At 32.5% G+C, this 20,350-nt stretch overlaps 1 protein-coding gene across 4 annotated transcripts in view; it reads right to left on the reverse strand.

Annotated features, from left to right (window-relative positions):
- Window positions 1–20,350, reverse strand: part of LOC129746662 (uncharacterized) — a 66,531-nt gene that overhangs the window by 20,103 nt on the left and 26,078 nt on the right. The window contains exons 1-2 of one of the 4 annotated variants that reach the window (XM_055740460.1): window positions 12,220–12,567; window positions 11,361–11,864 (exon numbers count right to left, since the gene is read on the reverse strand). In XM_055740460.1, coding sequence (XP_055596435.1) covers window positions 11,361–11,508 — 148 coding nt within the window. In that variant the 5' untranslated portion in view covers window positions 11,509–11,864; window positions 12,220–12,567. Of the gene's footprint in view, window positions 1–11,360; window positions 11,867–12,219; window positions 12,568–20,350 lie in introns of those variants that run through there. The other 3 variants (XM_055740458.1, XM_055740461.1, XM_055740462.1) reach the window with 3 other exon arrangements.

The raw sequence follows: 20,350 nt of genomic DNA on the forward strand, positions 1-20,350 counted from the left end.
TATTTTCAGTGGGTTTGTTACTTAGCGAATTGTAAATGACATCTACCCTCTTTTTTAGAACGTAGTTGATGAATTCATCCGGGTAATTATTTTGGTGCAATATTCTTTTAACTTTTTTGATGCTCATTTGCCGTTTGTCTATGTCACTAAGTTTAAGCGCTCGATCAATTAGCGCAATTGCGGTGTTCTTTTTATGTACGTATGGACTTTCTGAGTAAAAATCTAAGTATCTCCCATTTTCTTGTTTTGTGTACCAATTTTTCTCAACTTTTTCTTGATTTCTGAAGAGTTTGAGATCTAGGAATCGCAAAGTATTATCTATTTCTTTTTCAAGAGTGAATTTTATGCTGCTGCATTGGTTGTTGAATTCAGCCAGCACGTGATCTATGTCACTCTCCTTGCCAATGATCAAGCAGTCATCAACATAACGTTTGTACATCACGAGATTGACGTCTTTATCTCGTAGATTTTGGATGGCTCTTTCCTCGAGTTGTTCCATCAGGAGAGACGCTACTACAGGAGATAGAGGAGAGCCCATCGGTGTACCAAACGTTTGTTCAAATATTTTACCGTTGTACTGAAAAAACGACGCTCCTAGAATTGTTTGAAGGGCGCGTTTGAATTCAGTCCATGGTATCGGCGTGTATTCGCTAATTTCCCGCCACTTTTGTTCTATTATTTCATACACATTTTGGATTGTATGTGTATGAAATAATAGAACAAAAGTGGCGGGAAATTAGCGAATACACGCCGATACCATGGACTGAATTCAAACGCGCCCTTCAAACAATTCTAGGAGCGTCGTTTTTTCAGTACAACGGTAAAATATTTGAACAAACGTTTGGTACACCGATGGGCTCTCCTCTATCTCCTGTAGTAGCGTCTCTCCTGATGGAACAACTCGAGGAAAGAGCCATCCAAAATCTACGAGATAAAGACGTCAATCTCGTGATGTACAAACGTTATGTTGATGACTGCTTGATCATTGGCAAGGAGAGTGACATAGATCACGTGCTGGCTGAATTCAACAACCAATGCAGCAGCATAAAATTCACTCTTGAAAAAGAAATAGATAATACTTTGCGATTCCTAGATCTCAAACTCTTCAGAAATCAAGAAAAAGTTGAGAAAAATTGGTACACAAAACAAGAAAATGGGAGATACTTAGATTTTTACTCAGAAAGTCCATACGTACATAAAAAGAACACCGCAATTGCGCTAATTGATCGAGCGCTTAAACTTAGTGACATAGACAAACGGCAAATGAGCATCAAAAAAGTTAAAAGAATATTGCACCAAAATAATTACCCGGATGAATTCATCAACTACGTTCTAAAAAAGAGGGTAGATGTCATTTACAATTCGCTAAGTAACAAACCCACTGAAAATAACGGCAAATATGTCTCACTAACATATATCCCAGGGCTAAGCGAAAAAGTCAGTAAACTATTGAGAAAACATGATATCATTGCATCTTCAAAACCAATAAATAAAATAAAAAACTGTTTGTTCACCAAAACAAAGGACCAGATCCCAAAACTTAAACAAACAAATGTAGTTTACTCGATTCCCTGTGAATGTGGAAAGGAATACTGTGGTCAAACATCGCAAACACTGGAAAAACGTATAAAAAACCATAAAACAAGTCTTAAACAAAACTCCAGGGCCACAGGATTGACACAACATGCTCTTGAGCAAAACCACAAATTTGATTTTGAAAAGGCTTATATTTTAGAGAGAGTGAACCAAGAAGGAAAAAGAAAGACTGCTGAAACATTACATATAAAACTGAAAAAAGGAAATACAGTAAACATAAAACAAGACGCTATCGAGATCTCTAAAATATACAGCTCAATAATCAAAAAACTAAGAGCGACGCCACAGTTCTCAAGAAAGAATTCGAAAACGACGACCCCAAACACGACGACAACAACCGACTGCACGACGTCACCAAGAACGCAAAACGCAAGCTACTAGAAGCGATTCAAAATCTGACTCAAAGTAAGTTAGACAGCCGTTAGGAAAGCACACGGCGAAACAATTGTAAGTGCTTCTAGTGTAGTTAAAAGTGACGGAAAATTGTGTGGTTATTCTAACAAAACATTTTTTGTATTATATTCTATTTTTTAAAATTTTATGAAATACAGTTTTTCTGAAGATGGCCGAAACAAAACAGTAAGCCGAAACGTAAAGAAGTTGTTTGGATTTGACTTAATTTTCACCGAAAAATATCAACCAAAATCGATAATAACAATTAGCGGTGATCGAAAATCGTCCCCATTGAGTAGTTTAAAAATTATCAATTTAAGAACTCTTTAAAGAATCTTCCGATGTAAATGTTATTTTACAAATGAAAAAATACACACATGTGAAAAAATTCTCAGGTTATCTAATATTTTTATATCACCGCAAAACTCTCACAAAAATTTTAGAGATTCTCGTTTTCCAACAATACTTTTGGAAATTCAAGCATTTATTTGAGAATGTGTTAACAATTTCTATGAATTAAAAACTGAATGTTTTATTATTTTTCTGGAGTATATTGCTGAATCGTGATTCGAAAACACTAATTAATATAAACTCTTGTTTCGATTCTTCAATTTCTAAATATAAATTTAACTCTAAAACAAAATCATTAAAATCAAACTCTTAGGTATGCAGCTTTTGGAACTTTTTTTATAAATTGTTTTCTCTTAAACTTCGAGCACTCATAGATTTGAAAATTACAAATTTGAAACAAATGATTTAGTAAAAAAGTGAAAAATTGTATTTTTTCTTCATGCATTCAATACTTTCAAACATAATGTATGTATAATTTAAAATGAAAAAAAAATAATAAAGGGTAATTTCTTAAAGCTTATACATTTTTTCAATGAAAACTCCTTGTGCCCGAGAAAATAGTCGAGTTATGACGGGATATTATTATCACTGGTTTTATCTCATCTGGGAAAACTTAATACATAGGCAAGTTTTTGAAGCCTTTGTTCAAAAACCTTTTTTTGGAGGTACACCCTGAACTCAATTTTCGTTCATCACCTCTAATTTAAGATGTTGTATTTTTGGTATTTTTAGAAAATTGTATGGATATGATTGTATAAAAATGTATAAAAGATGCATATATGGTCAGCAATTTCGAATTAAACACTGTAAGTGCCTTAACAAAAGTAATTTGGTGAAAATAAGTCTAGAGAATTGCAAAGTACAGCTAGTTAGTTTGACGTACGTATTACAATTTAAAGAATTTACGAAATTAATAAAAACTTTTACTTAACAATCACCCCCACGGAGTGGAAAATTTTGAAAATTCCAAAGAAGACTCACTAGGAAATGTTCGAACTTTTCATAGAAATTCCAGCTTTTGCGAGTATTTTGTAACGGTTTTTTGCCGCTTGGGGGGGGTGATCACCCCGATCACCCCCCCATAGGACCGCGCATGTTGGTACCTCTTGTCCTTTGTAGCTTTGTTAACCCCATGAACAACCTGTTTTTTGTACGGTATGAGTTTAATTCCTCGGTTAATTTTAAGGTTCCTGGCCAGCTTCAGTGCAGATTGGGCGGTATTACGGCGAATCCGGTCTCGTATAATCTTTTTCAGCCTTGTAGTTGTCACAGACCTTGGTCGTCCAGATCGTGCCATGTCCTCGGTGCCTCCGGTCTCTAGGTACCGATTTATGGTCCGGTACACGAATTTCCGGTTGATTCCGAGCGGATTTAGGTGTTTGAATATGGTTTGTACCCTCTCACATATTCAGCGATAACAGCTGCTCTTAACTCTGCCATGGCTCACAACTCAATGTAAATAAACTGCACAGAAACGAAACTCTGCCACTTTGGGCAGCAAAGTTAGCCCTTTCATTTGACATATAGATGGCACCAGAGAGATGCAACGTGTAGGCTACAGGCGACCCTAAAAAAGTGTGACCGGACTTTTTTGTCACCCTGTAGTATATGAACTACAGCAGTTTTCCTGAGGCATGTTTTTTCGGATTTTTGTTTCTTTAATGCTGAGTAACGAGAAAACTAGAAACGTTAGCTATATATAATGATCTAAACATATTTTACTGACATTACAAGGTTTCTATTGATATAAGTTTTATATGAAATTCATAAGAATTCAAACGACTTAAATAGATTTTAATTTTGGAATGTCAAAATGACACTCTAAGTCGGAAAGGGAGTTTTTTTGTCCAGGCTTCCAGGGTTCGTCCATAAATAAAGTAACGATGCAATATTAAAGAACTTCTGAATTCATTTAGGGTACCCGAAGAAATTTTTGGTTTTTGAAGCTTCTCAAAAAAGTTACAAGCCTTTAAACTTGAAATAGTGTCAAAATGACACTCTAATGCGGATGAGGGTTGAATTGCGACTAAAATCCAGGCATTTTTGGTCAAAACTATAGAATTTATCAGCAAATTTTAAATCGTATTTCAGGCTTTCAAAAAACTTTTCATGATTATTGATATGAAACTTGCTCAAAATGTTTCGTTTCGAACGCGTAAATAAAGTAAAAATTACATCTCAATTTGTTTGTTTTTTAAGTTTCATTTGAGAATGAGAATGAGAATAAACCCGGGCAATATCCAAGCCTTTCCAATGAAATCCGGGCAACTCAGCCGGACCGGACTTTTCCGAATTTGAAATCGAATATCCGTGCAAATCTGGATAAAACCAGGAATTCTGGCAACCTTATGTTACAATCGATCATTAAATACGTTTTTACAAAATTGCAATTTCTACACGCAACCAGTAGAATATTAAGAAATAAGAGCTCTGCAGGTTGCCGATTATCCTGAAAATAAAGTTACTCTCAGTAATTGACCAGGTATCTATTAATTTAGATTTTTCCTTGAAGAATTTTTTGAGCAAATATAATTAATTCTTACTTCAATACCGACAGATGCTTGCTTTTAGAAAACATTAAATGAGAATCCCTTATTGAACACAATTGAAGGAAAAATAAGTTTTAACAAAAACTATTATTCAGATGACAGATTTATTTTAAATTTTGTCCTTTTTTTTATCTCGACAGGTATTAATTAAAACAAAATACGTTTCAAGCTAGTAGAATTTCAATTAAAAAAATACTAGTTTAACATTCTTGAGAACCTGGGGCAGAAAGACTGAATAAAAAAAAGTAAAAAATCGTCCAAACGTCAAATATCTCTCATCAATCTACCGACCAGTGCGAAGGTTCAAAATTTACTTTCTTATTTAGTGATTTTCAATAAAACAAGTTGATACTGAAAAGCACTTGTGTTGCTAAAACAATTATTTGAATAGTTTCGTTTTGTTCTGGCAAATTTTCGAAGGTTCTAGCTGGTGTATTCGATTTTATGTTTATTTTTTGAATCTGCTGCAAGTAATTAGAAGGCTAAAATTTAGCACCTAATTAACTGAGTTTCATGACTTGCTACACGAAACTTATCATCTATAGTCAAAATTTGAACAATTTCAAATCTTTTCGAAATTTGCTGGTTTTTTGCCGAACAGTAAAAAAAACGATACAGCGAACTTCAGTCTTCCTCTCCAAGTTGAGAACCATCGTATTGTAGAATATTTTTTGCAATCATACAAAACCTTTCTATGACCAACAGGATTATATGATTCTGTAAAATGGAAAATCTAATAATTTCATGCTGAATCTGAAACTGATTTTTTTTAAGTTTCATTATTTTGTAAAAGTGGTCCTACAAATTGATCAGAAACCTGTTCAATAATGAGAAATTAGACTGCAAACGATAATTTTTAAATTATACAATTATTCCATACAAACATCCGTCCAAAAAAGAATGAAATCGACTGCTGGGCGACAATGAACTGCATTTTCTACCCGGCACCATTTTTGATCACGTTATTCGATTTTGATGAAACTTGGCCTGGTACTGGATTTAACATTTTCACATGTTTGGACTAAATTTCAAGATTTTTCGATGAAATTTCTAAAAGTTGCAGAAAATTTAGTGAAGCAACCACAAATTTCCCTTTTTTACGGGAATAGCTGTATCTTTGTTACCAGTCATTGTAATGAATTCAATTTTTGTAGAATGTTAGTTGGATAGTTGAACTAGATTGTGTGAAAATTTCATGAAAAACCATCAATCGAGAGAGAAATGGCAGCTTGTCAAAGTTGGAAGTGAGTGCGCAGCTTCACGCGATTTTATTCTTTTTTGAACGCAACTGAACGAATAGAAACTAATTTTTAATTGAGAATTGTGAACTCTTAACTTGACATACAGAAAGCCTACCTCGTCTTTAGAATGTGTTTTTATTAAGAAGTGTAATCAAACAAATTCAGAATTTGTAACCAACAAATTTTTTTAACATAAAAACAGTTTTTATTATGCTACCATTTACATTTTACAATTTTATTTACAATTATCATACAATTTTGAAAGTTTATGTTTAAAAAAATGTTCGAATATTAACCAAACTGCTTTTGTACTAGTTCTTTATGATTGAAACGCGCGATTCGTAATGATTGTATAAATTCCTCTGACTGACCTTTCCCGATAGTAAGTAAATTAAATGCTACAGCTTCTGACATCAGCCAGAGAGCAGTTTTGAACCTAAAATTTCTATTGTTACCATTTAAATTTCAAAATTAATTAATTGAATACTAATTTTATACATCAACAAGTTGGAAGGCATATTTCATGACTCATGATGGTCGTCAGATAAAGCAAAACAAAATATTAAAACCAGTATCCTCTACTTTATACTAAAAATTTTAATTTACAAAAAATCGTGCTAACATGAAATATTCTTCAAGAATTCAATTTCAGTCTCAATTTTATTTTGTGATTCTTATTCTTCTAAAGGCTCAACATCACATTCAAAAACGTTTTGATAAATTACACAAGGCTACAAAATTTACAACCTTCGAGGTGCAAAGAATATAAAAGCTAATTTTGACTTATTTCGGCGCCTTGGATCTAAATATGCACTTCAATCAATTATGTCAGAACTACTTGTAATGGTATCTTCCCAAATTTTAAAAAATAGTAGAATTTAACTTTATTATGTATCATCATCTTTAAAATATTGTTCCTCTTTTGAATTTAATAAACTAGTTCAGACAAAATTTGACAAAAGATTCGAGTTCAAGACGCTTAAATACTGCTGTTCCTTTGATGAGTTATAAATTGAATTATATTAACAAATTTTTAAAGTGGTTAGATGAGTTTATTGAAAAAAAAAATTCTTCTAAAATGTTGAAAAATTTATTTTTCAACATTTTTTTCATCTTTACATTGTTTTAATTTTCAAATAAATTTACCAAACTATAAAGTCATTTTTTTCAAATTTAACAAAATTTTTTAAAATTTTTTTTTTTGTTTTTGAGTCTGAATTTTCGTGTTCTGCAAACATAATTTTCTCGCAAGCCTTTGAAACAAGAATTTTAATAAGAAAAACATAGTTTCCACCTTCCTTTCCAGGACCCAATTTTACAATTGAAGGCTACAAAATATTCAGAGCTAAAATGTTAAACTTTTAAGCCCTCAATTGATAATTAATAAACGTTCCTTTAATTTTCATTGTATTAATTCATGTTTTTTAATCGATCATGATTTTTTATTTATCTTTAAAAAGTTCGAAAAATGATTCAAAGTAGCAAATTAAAAGTTCAATTGTTATGCTCAATGTTAATTTAATTTGTTTTTTCTTTGTTCTTTCAATATTTACAGCAATTTGCAAAATTGCAGCAAAATTTGAAATTTATTATTTTATTTTTATTTTATTAATATCTTCTATTTCAATCTGTTATTTGTCAGTATAATTGTTCATAATGAAATATAAATTTCAGCCTTTTATTTTGATACCTAGATATATTTCAATATAGAAAACGGTCTAATTTTTGACTTTGATGACTGGCAGTCTTGACATAAAAATAAATATTTTTATTGAATGAAATTCAATTATCAACTATCGAATAAATTCTTCTTAGATCAACATGTTTTTTTTTCTTATAGAGACTTCACATTTTAAATCATGTTTATTTTTTTTTCAAATTCAAAATACTACAGCGGAATTTTTCAATAAAATCTTTAAATAGAAATGGAGAAAAGGAATGTTTCATAAGATGAATGGTAAATAACAATCAATATAATTTTTTTTATCAACTATTAATCATACTTTTCTGTGCACTAATTCTTATGTCCAAAGCTTTACTCGAAAGTTAGTTAAGCATTTTTTTTCCTGATTGTTGCCGAAACCCACTGTGTTTAGGTCATTGAATACGAAGTGAGTTTTCGTGATAGATTGCATTGTTGATAACAAATTCAATAACAGACTCCACGTTTTACTTCTGGTTAGCATTGAAGAAACTAGTATTAGCAATTCAGTTAGTTCGTGTGTTTTCTACAAAAGTTATAAAATGGTTTAAGAAGAGATTATTCATCGTAATTAATGTTTGTTACCGTAAACTGGGGGAACTTTGATCAACATATTTTTTTTGCAGAAACAAACATCTCTCCTGACAAAATGATAGCATTTAGAAGCAAATGGGATATTTTATGTGAAAATTCAACTTTTTTCCTTGGTAAAGGTATAGTTTTAGTGTTACTTTTATGGTAATTCTGTGAATATTTTTGGATATTAAAAAATACGGACAATTTCTTTGAGAAAGCCTGTATGGAACAAACGGCTACAAATGTCGTTTGAGTATTCTGCTATCAATGATTATGCTATATACTGCTTACCTCAGTAAGCCATTTTATACATTTAAGTATTACAAAAAAGCAACCTCTTCCAAAATATTCGAAAATGAATTAAAAAAGTGATTAATTTTCCCCCAAATTACGGTACATTAATTTATCGGACTTATCGATGAACAGTGATGTCCTTTTTAGTAGGGACAACAAAAGATTATGAAATTTTTAAAGATAGATAGAACGTTACATAAAATAAAAGATGGTGAAAATGAGTGGATAGAATTCATTTAGAAGCATTATCATCAACTTAATATGTATGCACTAAGGTTTTTTACGCGGTATGAATTCCATCATTAACGTATAGGACTTGGAATATTTTCACTCAAAAGACGTGTTGATTAATGAGAACCGTGTAGAAGAATCGTATCCATGGCAAAAAACCATGTAAAAAGAAGCCGTGATAGAAAAACTGAGCGAAATAAATCCGCGTAAAAAAACCTTAGTGGAGTTATAGAACAGATTAAACAGAACAGAAGTTCCTACTCAACACGTTCGAGAAAATAAGTAGGGGGAAGTGTTCCTAAATGCGCATGTTGGGTAATTTGCGCATACAGCCGATTGACGATATGGCTGGAGATTCAACGTATCTAATCAGTGCAGTTTGAGGGTAATACGCTATTGAAACATGGCATGAAGAAATTTAATGGTTATATAAAGCCAAAAAAATTAAAAAATTCAAACAAGATTTTTGTCAGTTTTGTTATAATATATTGAACTTTAATTATCGTGCGTACAGATTCTGTGAACAAAAATTTTAATAGTTTTTCTTTCTAATTCATCTGGAAATCGGAAGTTCAACAAATTGAAGCTTTTGGCAAAGTTGTAAGTGATAAGATATTGGAATAAGAGACAGGTTCTAAATGCCTATATCAAGGCAGGTTAAATGCCTATATCAAGAAAAATATAATAGTCTTATAAATTTTTTACTTTTTATCATTTAAACATTAACACTACGCTCAAATCACGATCTTAAAGCGAAAAAAGAAGAACTTTATACTGATCCGATAAAAATACGATATGAACAAAATATTACCATGAAATACGGCCATATGGCATACTTAACTATGTTTCATGCAAAAAAAAATAGTGATGTAAAAAATTTCACCAAAATTTCAGCCTTAACGGATGCCTAACATCCGTGTCTACCATTTTCATTTAAATAATATCAGAATATTGCAAGTGTTAATGAAATATAGCTAAAAACATAAATATGCGCATTTAGCCCGCCAGTTTCGGAAATCGGCTATTTTGACTTCTTTTATTATAAAATTATTTCACAAAAACTGCAAGAGATTTTAACAGAAAAATTGCTCTAACGTATAGAAAACAGATGTCCGCTCATGTGTATATAGTTTTCAGACTCCTATCTATTGGAATATGGGAGAAAATGAGTGCTTTCCTTAATATGCGCATATAGCCCGCCTCTCCCCTAACGGTGAATATATTCTTAACAATCAAAAATGAATTATTAACTCTACCAACAGAAACAAGTGCGGATAGTAGAAGCCAATTGAAGATGGAGATTCAAACACTTAAAATGTAAGTTAATGAAGCCACTAACATGTATCAGCAAAGACAAATAAAATATGAATTTCAGTTAGAAGCTACAGCAATCAAAAATTCATGTTTTCTTCACCTTGGACCTCTTCAACACTGGTGTTTTGGAAATATTAATTACTAATTTGAAAACCTGATCGATGGAATTTTTTTTAAGCAAACTTCATGTTCACAATAAGGAACATCATTTTAAATAATTTAGCAATAATTTACCGGAATTTTTTTATTTATTTTATCAGTAATATTTATTATGTTTTGAGTTTGTGTGATAATTATAAGTATGACAATGGTTAGGAAATATTTTTCCTAATTTATTATGTTTTTTTTTTAATTTTTTTTTTGGCTTAATTATAATTTCGAAAAACCATGGACGGATCCTTCGCACGGGCCTGGATAAATAAGGTTTTTTATTACTCATGTCCATTACACAAACTCGTCAAAATATTTAACTTTTATTGATTTTACTGATACGTTTGATCGTCTCAAAAAGATGATTAAAAGTAATAAAAATGAGGGGTGTAAGTGCAAAAATGATAAATTTTTAGTTAATGGTGTCAAACAGCTGTTCAGATTTCATACTATATTTGTTAATTTTTAAAGATTTTCAGAATCTTATTCACATAATTTTACGTTCAAAACACCGTATTCAACGGTGTACAGGATGCATTTTTTTGTCAAAATTTTAAGACCAACTATGATGGTGTGTCCTATACAACGGTGATGAATTTTAACCAAATTTAAAAACTTTTTTCGATATTTTTTCTCTCAAAATAACGCAGGTGCGTTTTTCATTCACCATTATTTTTTTTTTAAATAAAAATTAAACAAACAATTTGTGTCCCTGAGAATTCAATTTTTTTAATTATTATGTTTTCTAAATCTTCAGTTTTCATTCTTACTTCAATTTCTTGCAATGCTTCCATCATAACTGATTTAATTCACTTTACAAAAAATACTCTCAGAAGGTGCGCAATGTTTTTTGATATTATAACAGTAACTGTTTTCCTGATCATTGACCGTGCAACAAGTGATGATTATTTATCAGATCAATCACACATTTCCAATATCATATGAACGAACATGAGCACATACCGTCCTTCCTATTTCCCAGACCGTGGCCAATCCAAAAGCCTTCGTCCTCGTAATCCGGCTCATTGATGTGTAGATCCGTCCTCACGACTTGCACCAAAAACACGAGGGCACAGGCCAACCCCGCCAACAGGAAGAAATTTTCTCGCATTTTTGCTTTGCCACTTCACTTTGATTATAATTCAACGGCGCTCCAACTTCACTGTTTCCTTTCTGTTTTTGTTTAGCTGGCCTAGGTTATCAATTATGCACCGCTGTGATATTTTCCGGCTTAAAACGGACCGTGAAATTCATTCACTATTACGTAATTAGTCACTGTAGTCGGTGGTAAAAAAACAGCGCACACCTCACTAAAAAAACGCCACTCAATCCAATGGAATTGAACTCCGAACCGGTCCAACGACAAACGCAGACTGCGCGGAATCGGATGGAAATTGAACACTTCGCTGATGTTGTTGTTGTTGTCGTTGCTAATGTTGTTGACCAGGATCAGGCGTCGTCAACTGGCTCTTGGAGAAAGAGACAAAAACAAACAAACTACAAATTGGCTAAACATTCATCAACAGAGACACACCAGAAGACACTTCTTCGTAACAGCAGCCCCTCTAAAGCTTTCAGTTATCGTTCGATCCACACCCAGAAATTGGCGAGACCTCCCAATCGACGAATGATGGCCGTCAAGCGATTTGTCAAGAGGCTGTCGGATCAAGCGAGATCACTGAACACGCGTTGCCTAAATGCGCAATTTTTAAAATCCCAACGACCAAAACCAAACCGCGAAACCGGACCGGAGAAGATGGTTTGTTTTGGTATCGGTTCACGAGAATCACACTGATCACATCTTTCCCTCCCCCAAACATACAAACACATGATCCTTTCCGAGCGCCAATACGCTCGAAACTAAAAGCGGGTTTCTCGTTTTCTTCAGGGCGTTTCCGTTTAAGTCACTCTGCACAACACACCCGGTCAGCTTAAAGCAAACAAACAAACTCTAATGCAAAAGCCGGTTTGGGTCAGACTTTCGTCGTATTACACTGCACATATGGGAAGGTAAATAGTGGGTAGATTTTACGAGTGCTTGCGTGAAGGTCACCTCCAAAAGGTATCCAACCTAAAGTCCATCGCGGTAAAGCTGATGACTCCCTCACTTTTCGCGTCCGATATTGATCGTGGCATTATTATTGGCATTTTGTCCCACCACAACACAAACACGATAGATGAAGCGGAAATGTTCCTATCACTGACTGGCTCCTACTTAGTTAGAGCCGACGACGAGGAAAGCTATCGAAGCGAAAGAACTTGATTCAGGTAGGTATGGTCATAAATGGGCAGTGACAGTCGACTGAAAAGGGGAGCTGCATGGAACACTTTTTTTTTTATGCCATTTTGATCGCAGATGTTTACGGAAAAAGTAAGATTCCCTTTTGCTTGGGTTGATTTGCAGTTGCAAATGAGACTTGTATTTTGTAGGCTTGTAATTTGAAAAATTTGAAATTAAAAAAACATAGTAAAATTTTTTGACAAATTTCCTAATATATTTATTTTGATATTCTTTCATAAAACTATCTGCGAATCTTCAATGCGAAAAAGTGTTAATAAAATGATAAATTTCGTAATTTTTCCATTTGGCACTTTTAAAATAATAACTTTAAGAATTCTTTAAAAAAAATTCCGAAATAAATGCCATTTCACAAATGAAAATCAAACAAACATTTTCGAAGAACAAAATGTAATAAAAATCCAAGTTATCCACAATATTTTTACTGGGAATCTTCATATCAGGGTAAGACTCTCACCAAAATTTTAATGAGAATCATTGTGCAACGACTCCAAAACAATTATTTGAGAGAAGTGTTTGTTAATAATTAATTGCTATAAATTAAAAACTGAATGATAATTTTTAATTTTTCTGAAGTATTTTGCTAAATTTTTGTTCAAAAGTATCGAATTATTATAATTTCTTGTACAAATTCTTCAATTTTTAAATATAAATTTAATACAAAAATAAGATCATCAAAATCATTTTCTTAGATATGAATCTTTTGGAACTTAATTTTTATTTGTTTTTTTTTTTTGAATGTCAAGCTTTTATACTAGATTTTAAATTTTGTTGGAACTAAATCCAAAGAAAAAGTAACTGGGTAATTTGCAAAGAATTATTTATGAAAAAAGTGAAAAGTCGTATTTTTTCTTCATGCTTTCAGTATTTTTAAACTTTTTTATAATGTTTGAATTAAATAAAAACATAATGAATAAAGAATTAATTTCTGAAAGTTAATACTATTTCAATATTTCAGGGAAAATGCATAATCGATTGCAATTGAAATAATCAAACTTTCAGATTCAGAGTGTATATTTTAACCTAAATTATTAGGCTGGATTTCTACTCAATATTTTAAATATTATTGTATAGATGAGCTTAAAATAGTATCGGCGATATAATTGGTGTGAACCCTGAAAACCATGTTAGTCAAAAATTAGAAAAATGTCTTCCAAATGTTCAACTTGAGCGATTGCCTAGTTTCCGAGAAAAAAGTCGAGAATGACCGAATAATTTTATCTCACTTGGGAAAAATTAAAATTTTGGAAATACATTTCTGAACTTTAGATTTTATCCATCGCCTTTAGTTTCAGAAGTAGTATTTTCAGTATTTTTCGAAATTGAATAGATATCATCAGAGATGTACCAAATAGTGCGAACGGCTGAATACCGATTATTGGCCCTTTTCAAGTATTCGGTGAAACGAATATTCTTAACATGAAAAATCGTAAATAAGCTTAAAATGTGTTCAAACGTACCGTTTGCATCACCGAATATTCTGCAAAAAACACCATTGTGAATAATATTTTTAAAGTGAAGGTAGAATTGATGAAAAGTAATTTCACTTTTTGCATAGAAAACTAACAATGCGTGAACAACTGCAATCACAGACATACGCAGGTAACGCGGCCTCTTACAGCTTTGGAGCAAAAGTACTAATCAAAGCAAGTGAAAACACTATTTTTTCGTGCTGTGTATAGAACTTGAAGCATAACTGATATCAAGTTTCAACCAATAATCTAACTATCACATTTTAAATGGAATTTTTTTTTCCATAAAATCGTCATAATCAGGGTTGGTCGGCTCTTCTCAAACAACAGAGAGCCGAGAGAAAACAACACTGTTTTCAGTTCGGCTTCCGAGTGTAATTCTCTTTTGCTGATCGTGCTCCACTCGTTACCCGAGTTTACACGAGCTGTAAGTGACTCGGACGCAGCGATGCCACACATACCGATTTTCCGGTATTTATACCGATTTTTGAGCAAAATTTTGACCAAGAATCGGTATATACCGATTACCGATTTTTAGCAAAACATACCGATTTCATACCGATTTTTAAGATTTTAACTCAAAATTCATTCCACTTCAACATTCCCATTCCATTCAAAATACCCTCGTAAAGGTCCCGTAGAAAGAAGACAAAGTTCGGTAGCTGGCGTGGCGTCCACTCTCATAATTCGTTCAGTTGTTTGCGCTGTTTTGTTCCTTTGTTCTGTCAAATGATGCACTATTATATTATTCAACCTCAAAGCCAATGAACTAAGCTCAAGGCTGATATTAAACCTTCTGCGACTGCCAATAGAAGTTTCTTAAGGATCTCAATTGACAATCGCATTATAGCTATTGTCTCGTGAGATGCTAACTTTTCAAAGAAATATATACACCGTTTGAATATAATTATAATCTTTGTTCAACTCATCGCCAAATGAGGTATTTCGAGCTTTGAAGTGCAATCATATACACGGAATGTAATATCATCTGTATAATCTTCAATCCTTCTGCATCTTGTTAGCCAAATAAATTATATCATAAGTACCTAAACTGCAGAGATCGCAGAATTAAAGATCACGCCAGGCAAAATGGGTTTCAGTTATAGTAAAACTACATATGGGCTTTTTAATCTTTTTCGCAAGAACACCTTCTTTTAGAGCACATTTCTCATTTATTTTCGCATAAAATTCTTGGATTTTCATATGACTAATGTGTGATTTTTCATAAAATAAAATTAATTTTTTATTGGCCATTAAAAATTGAAGCAACAACTCTCTCAACTGTTTGCAATCATTTCTTCTTCTAATCGCTAGAACTCATATCTAATACTAAAAGCTGAAATGGCCAGATTGGCGAAAATCCATCAATAAAATGCAGAACATCAACTTGGGCCCATATTTACCTCGATCGTCAAAAAGCCATTGGATTTGTAAGTGCTTACTAAATGAAAATTTCCTTTAGGCTGACCTGGTTCTATTATTGCCTTTTCGAATTGATCAAATTAACATCCCACTTTAGCCAAACATCAATGTCTCAAGTTTTTACTTAATTTATATGCCTAACCAAAGTGTAACCTGAAGGTGCTTGCCATGTCCCTATTTTTCTTATCAAACGGTAATTTTTCAAAGAAATTTCCATTCAGTTATGAGTACTGGAAAAAAACACTTATTTCGGATTTTCTGCTGAATTTTCGTTTGTGATTTTTGCATTCGTCAGCAAAAGCAGATAGATTTGAAATTTAAAAAAATGTACAAGTCATTAAGTTCTGTTAAAATTTCATAACCGTCATTTTGTGTAAACTAGTGTTACCTAGAACCGAGTTACAGGGAAAATGCAATAATATATGCTAAAATACATTTAGTCAGCTAGTTTTGAACTAAAAATGAACATTCATAAGAGACTTGCTGTTTATTGTTAGCTTCTATTTAAAGAAAAATACGTTAGGAAGTTGAAAATGTAACCTTTTTCGAATATCCACCTCAAATACCGATTTTCATACCGATTTTTAGGATTTACATACCGATAAAAGATTTTTTTGGGTTTCAAAATACCGATAGAAATGTGGCATCACTGCTCGAACGGCAAGTGTGAGAGCATTCGCATCTGAGTGGGAGAAAGAGAATTCTAAACAAAGAGCGCCCTGTTTTTCAGTCATACACCTCAGAGTAAATGTGGGAAAAAAATATTTAGACTCTCACCACACAACGTAGAAAAAATAACAACAATTTCCCCCCCGCTACCAGGCCAACTGCTGTTTTGGATTCTTTTTTCTTGCAAAATGTAGCGTTAGAAGAAAAGGTGCCAGGTGGTTTCGTCAAAAAATCAGGACACCGCGAAGAACAAAAAAACAGGACTTTTCAGGGCACCAGTAGATTGGTGGAACTGAAATGCAGCTTTTCTTAGATTGCATAAACTAAGGCGGAATAGCAGTGCAGTATACGCCTTAATTTATGCAACAGATGAGATAAGAAGTTAGGTGGCTTGTAGTTTATACCGAAAAACATCGTTCAAATATCATCTGAACCGAAGATTACCATTGGTTTAAGAAGTTAAACTGTTTTTATTACAAAATCAATTGCAACTTAGATCAGGATGACTTCTAGAAAATCAGGACACCTCTGAGATCTTTGATTCGGAGAACAGCATCGTTTCTCGTGAACGTACCAAGAATAAACTGAGTTAGCTCTCAGATTTCTCCTCAACACAATGCGCAGCAGATTATTCCGGAGAAGGGAGTTCTCTTCATCAACGGATGTGAATGCTCTTGCTCACTCCTATGTGTTGATAATCTCACTCTTGATTTCAGTGCGATTTATCTCTCCCCGCACAGATTGGGGGAGCAGACGAAATAAATTGCACTCTCTTTCACTGGACAAGCCGATCTGAGGAGTTTTGCCATCCATGGTCATAAATGAAATTTATTTTTTTATTCTAATCATAATTTGGTCTCAGAACAACTTTATCGTAACCATTTCTTATTTAATAAAATTAATTTTGCAAGTTTTAAATGAAGAAAGGATTTATTTATAAAAACTATTGATCATTATTTAAATTGTTAATTTGTGATAAGGGCTCAAAATGTATGAGGCCCTTCGAGCAAAAGGGGTAAAAGTGCATAAAAGCTAATGAAAGACTTAAAATATCACAGTAAATAAGTCTTGGAAAGAAAAATAAATGATTTAAAAACTAACTTATTTCGAGAAAACACATTTTTAATTTGATGTGTTTTGCCATTTTCCATATATTTATCTAAAATTTATATTTCTTTAAAAAACGTAAAAGCAGAGTGGGTGTTCCTCATTTGGCATGTGTACCTTATGTTAACATACCGTTTGATTTTGAATGTTTGTGACGTTACTTTCGACATATCACAACTACTAAAAATATGATAATGTAACGGATCATCTTAACTTTAACCATACAGACAATAAAGTTTTCCAACTCCTAAAATTTTTAGTAAAAACTGTTTCTTTTTCAAAATATATCCAAATTGAACAGGACTCTTAGCATGTTTTAAAAAAACACTGTTTTAGAAATGGAAGATATAAGCTGAACTTTTCAACCGATATTTTTGAAAATTTTTGTGTGATTATTAAGCACAATGATTTTTGTAATTAGACAGTTAAAATCATGTTTTTTTTAAAGTGAAAACTAAAAAAAATGCTTTGTCGATAATTAGGAACACTGTGTGTGTTCCTAATGTTGGACATAGTCAAATGTTCCCAACTATATTGAAGTTATAACGTTTTGGCTTTCTTACAGAGAGGCATAGGGAACGGTCAGTTGGGGATATCATTAATTAAGGGTCCAAGACCCCACTTTATAGGTACCAATCGACTCAGCTCGACGAGTTACGATGATGTCCGGGAATTTGTATGTTCCATAAAAACGTTCTTACCACATTAACTCCTATTCTAAGTTTCACGATTTTGATGAATTTAGCATCAAAAAATTGCATTTTTTTTCCTGTAGGGCATATTTCAAAACCAAAAAAAAACAAAATTGTTTAAAAATTTTCTATTCCATAGTAAATATAATGCTTATGTCGGCTCCAAAAAAGGTAGCCATTTGCTCAGCAGCAGTAGCCAGCAATCGCTAAATTAGTTACGTAGGCGATCGAAAATTTGACAAAAAGTTCATCAAATAGCCGAGAATCGATCCCACGCCATCTAACATGAGAGTTTAGGAGGCTAACCCCTAGACCACTAGTGAGCGTCGAGTAATGTGGCTCTCAAACTTAAACAGTTTGAAATATTTCTAGAGTAAATGAGCTTGTTGATTATCAGTTCGATTATCCCCCAAAAAACGTACGGGCCACCTTTTTTAATATTGAGTTTGGTTATTTTTGCTTTCGAATTTCTTCAATCGTTATCTTTTTATAGATAAATCATTTATAATTCAGAAATAAGAAATCCATCATTGTGTCATATGTTTTCAAAGATAATTTTTTAATATTGAGTTTGGTTATTTTTGCTTTCGAATTTCTTAAATCGTTATCTTTTTTTTTTATAGATAAATCATTTCTAATTCAGAAATAAGAATTCCATCATTGTGTCATATGTTTTCAAAGATAATTTACACTCTGTAAGAAAGCCTCCAATCCACTGTTAAGTGTATTAAATCGGGTTTTTTAAATTAATATGATTGACGTAAAACAAATTAAATAAAGATTGACGTAAATTTGTTGAAACTTATTTTATATTAACTTTATTTTCAACTTACTGTATAATGGTTATAAGTTAAAACATGATTTTTTTTAACTACAATATATTTCAAAGCTATTAGGATATATTGACAGTTCTACACGAACACCACCTTAGCAGGAGGCCTCAGCCCTAACCTCAAACCATGGGAGAACAGACTCGATTTTTGAGAAGGGCGCACGATAAACGCGATTTCCCGGTACTAATATCGACAAATTCGCCCTGTGGAAAAGCGACCATCTGTGTTCGTGTTTTGGTTTTTTTGGGTGGTCAAGGGTGCCAAGTGCATTGATATTTGGATAATGATTTTATTTTTTTAATTGCATTGTTATTGAAAAATCTTTTCATGAGTACTGAGAATTTGCAACTTTCCCGTAGATTTCTATTCGTATATGAAATTCAACGCATCATTTATCTGAACGAAATAACAACTGTCTGTATCGCACACTTAAATTATGTAGCGAATAATGTGGATATGTTTAAAATAATCAGAGCATGTAGGCGATTATTTTTAAAGTCAACATAGACGGGGCTTTCATTAATTTACTTGTTTGTAACTGTAAATGATTTTGCATTCGTTTAGAAGTTGGAAACAACTCTTTTTTTAATCTACCAAGCAGTACATGAAAATATATTTCAGATGTTTTGAATTCACCTTGAAAATACGTTTGCAAAAGATGGCTTATCTTCATCCATTTAGGGACGACCCGTAATGAATTCAAACGTTCAGCTGTTGATAGTTAAACACTTTAATCAATTCAGAAATATAATGAGTTTAAAACAAGCAAATACTGATTCTAGAAACACTCCTAGCATCACTGGTGAGGCCACCAGCTAATCAAAATTTGAGGTTATGGCTGAGGCCAATTTTTCGCCAATACTATTGTCCGTATATACCCTTATAACTAAATGTCGAAAATATATTTCTAAAAAATTTTACAGAGCGTTGTTCAAGAAACCCGAAGAAGTTCTGGAAATAGACATGAAGCTTCACAGCTTAGAGAAACCACGGCTATGATTCAATTAAGGGAGGCTTTTAATAAAAACCATGTGTCTAAATATTCCTTAAAAAAATTATCCATATTCATGACTTGATGGACATAAGCATTGTACAAAAGTTCAAAGAAAATCGTTGTTCAAAAATTCAAAAGAATTATTTTGAACCATTGAACAATTTATCTTTTACTTTAACAATAAAAACGTTTTCTCGAAAATTGCAGGGAATTTCAACATAAAAATTATTCCAATGTATAGATAACAGATGTCTGCTCATTATTAAGAATTTTTGAACACATATTTCAGCTGAAAACTGCTCAAAGCAGAGCATATTGATATTATCGATCTTCCAATAATTGAAGAACATCAGGAAAATTTCTTGGAGTCTGCTACAAACCAGGATAATTTACATTTGTCACATGTATTTAATGGGCGATGATAGTCCATTCGGAGTTTGGCATTCGTCGGGAGTGGACGTGGTT

Source organism: Uranotaenia lowii, chromosome 2 (genome assembly GCF_029784155.1).
Source record: "Uranotaenia lowii strain MFRU-FL chromosome 2, ASM2978415v1, whole genome shotgun sequence".
Classification (NCBI taxonomy): Eukaryota; Metazoa; Arthropoda; class Insecta; order Diptera; family Culicidae; genus Uranotaenia; species Uranotaenia lowii.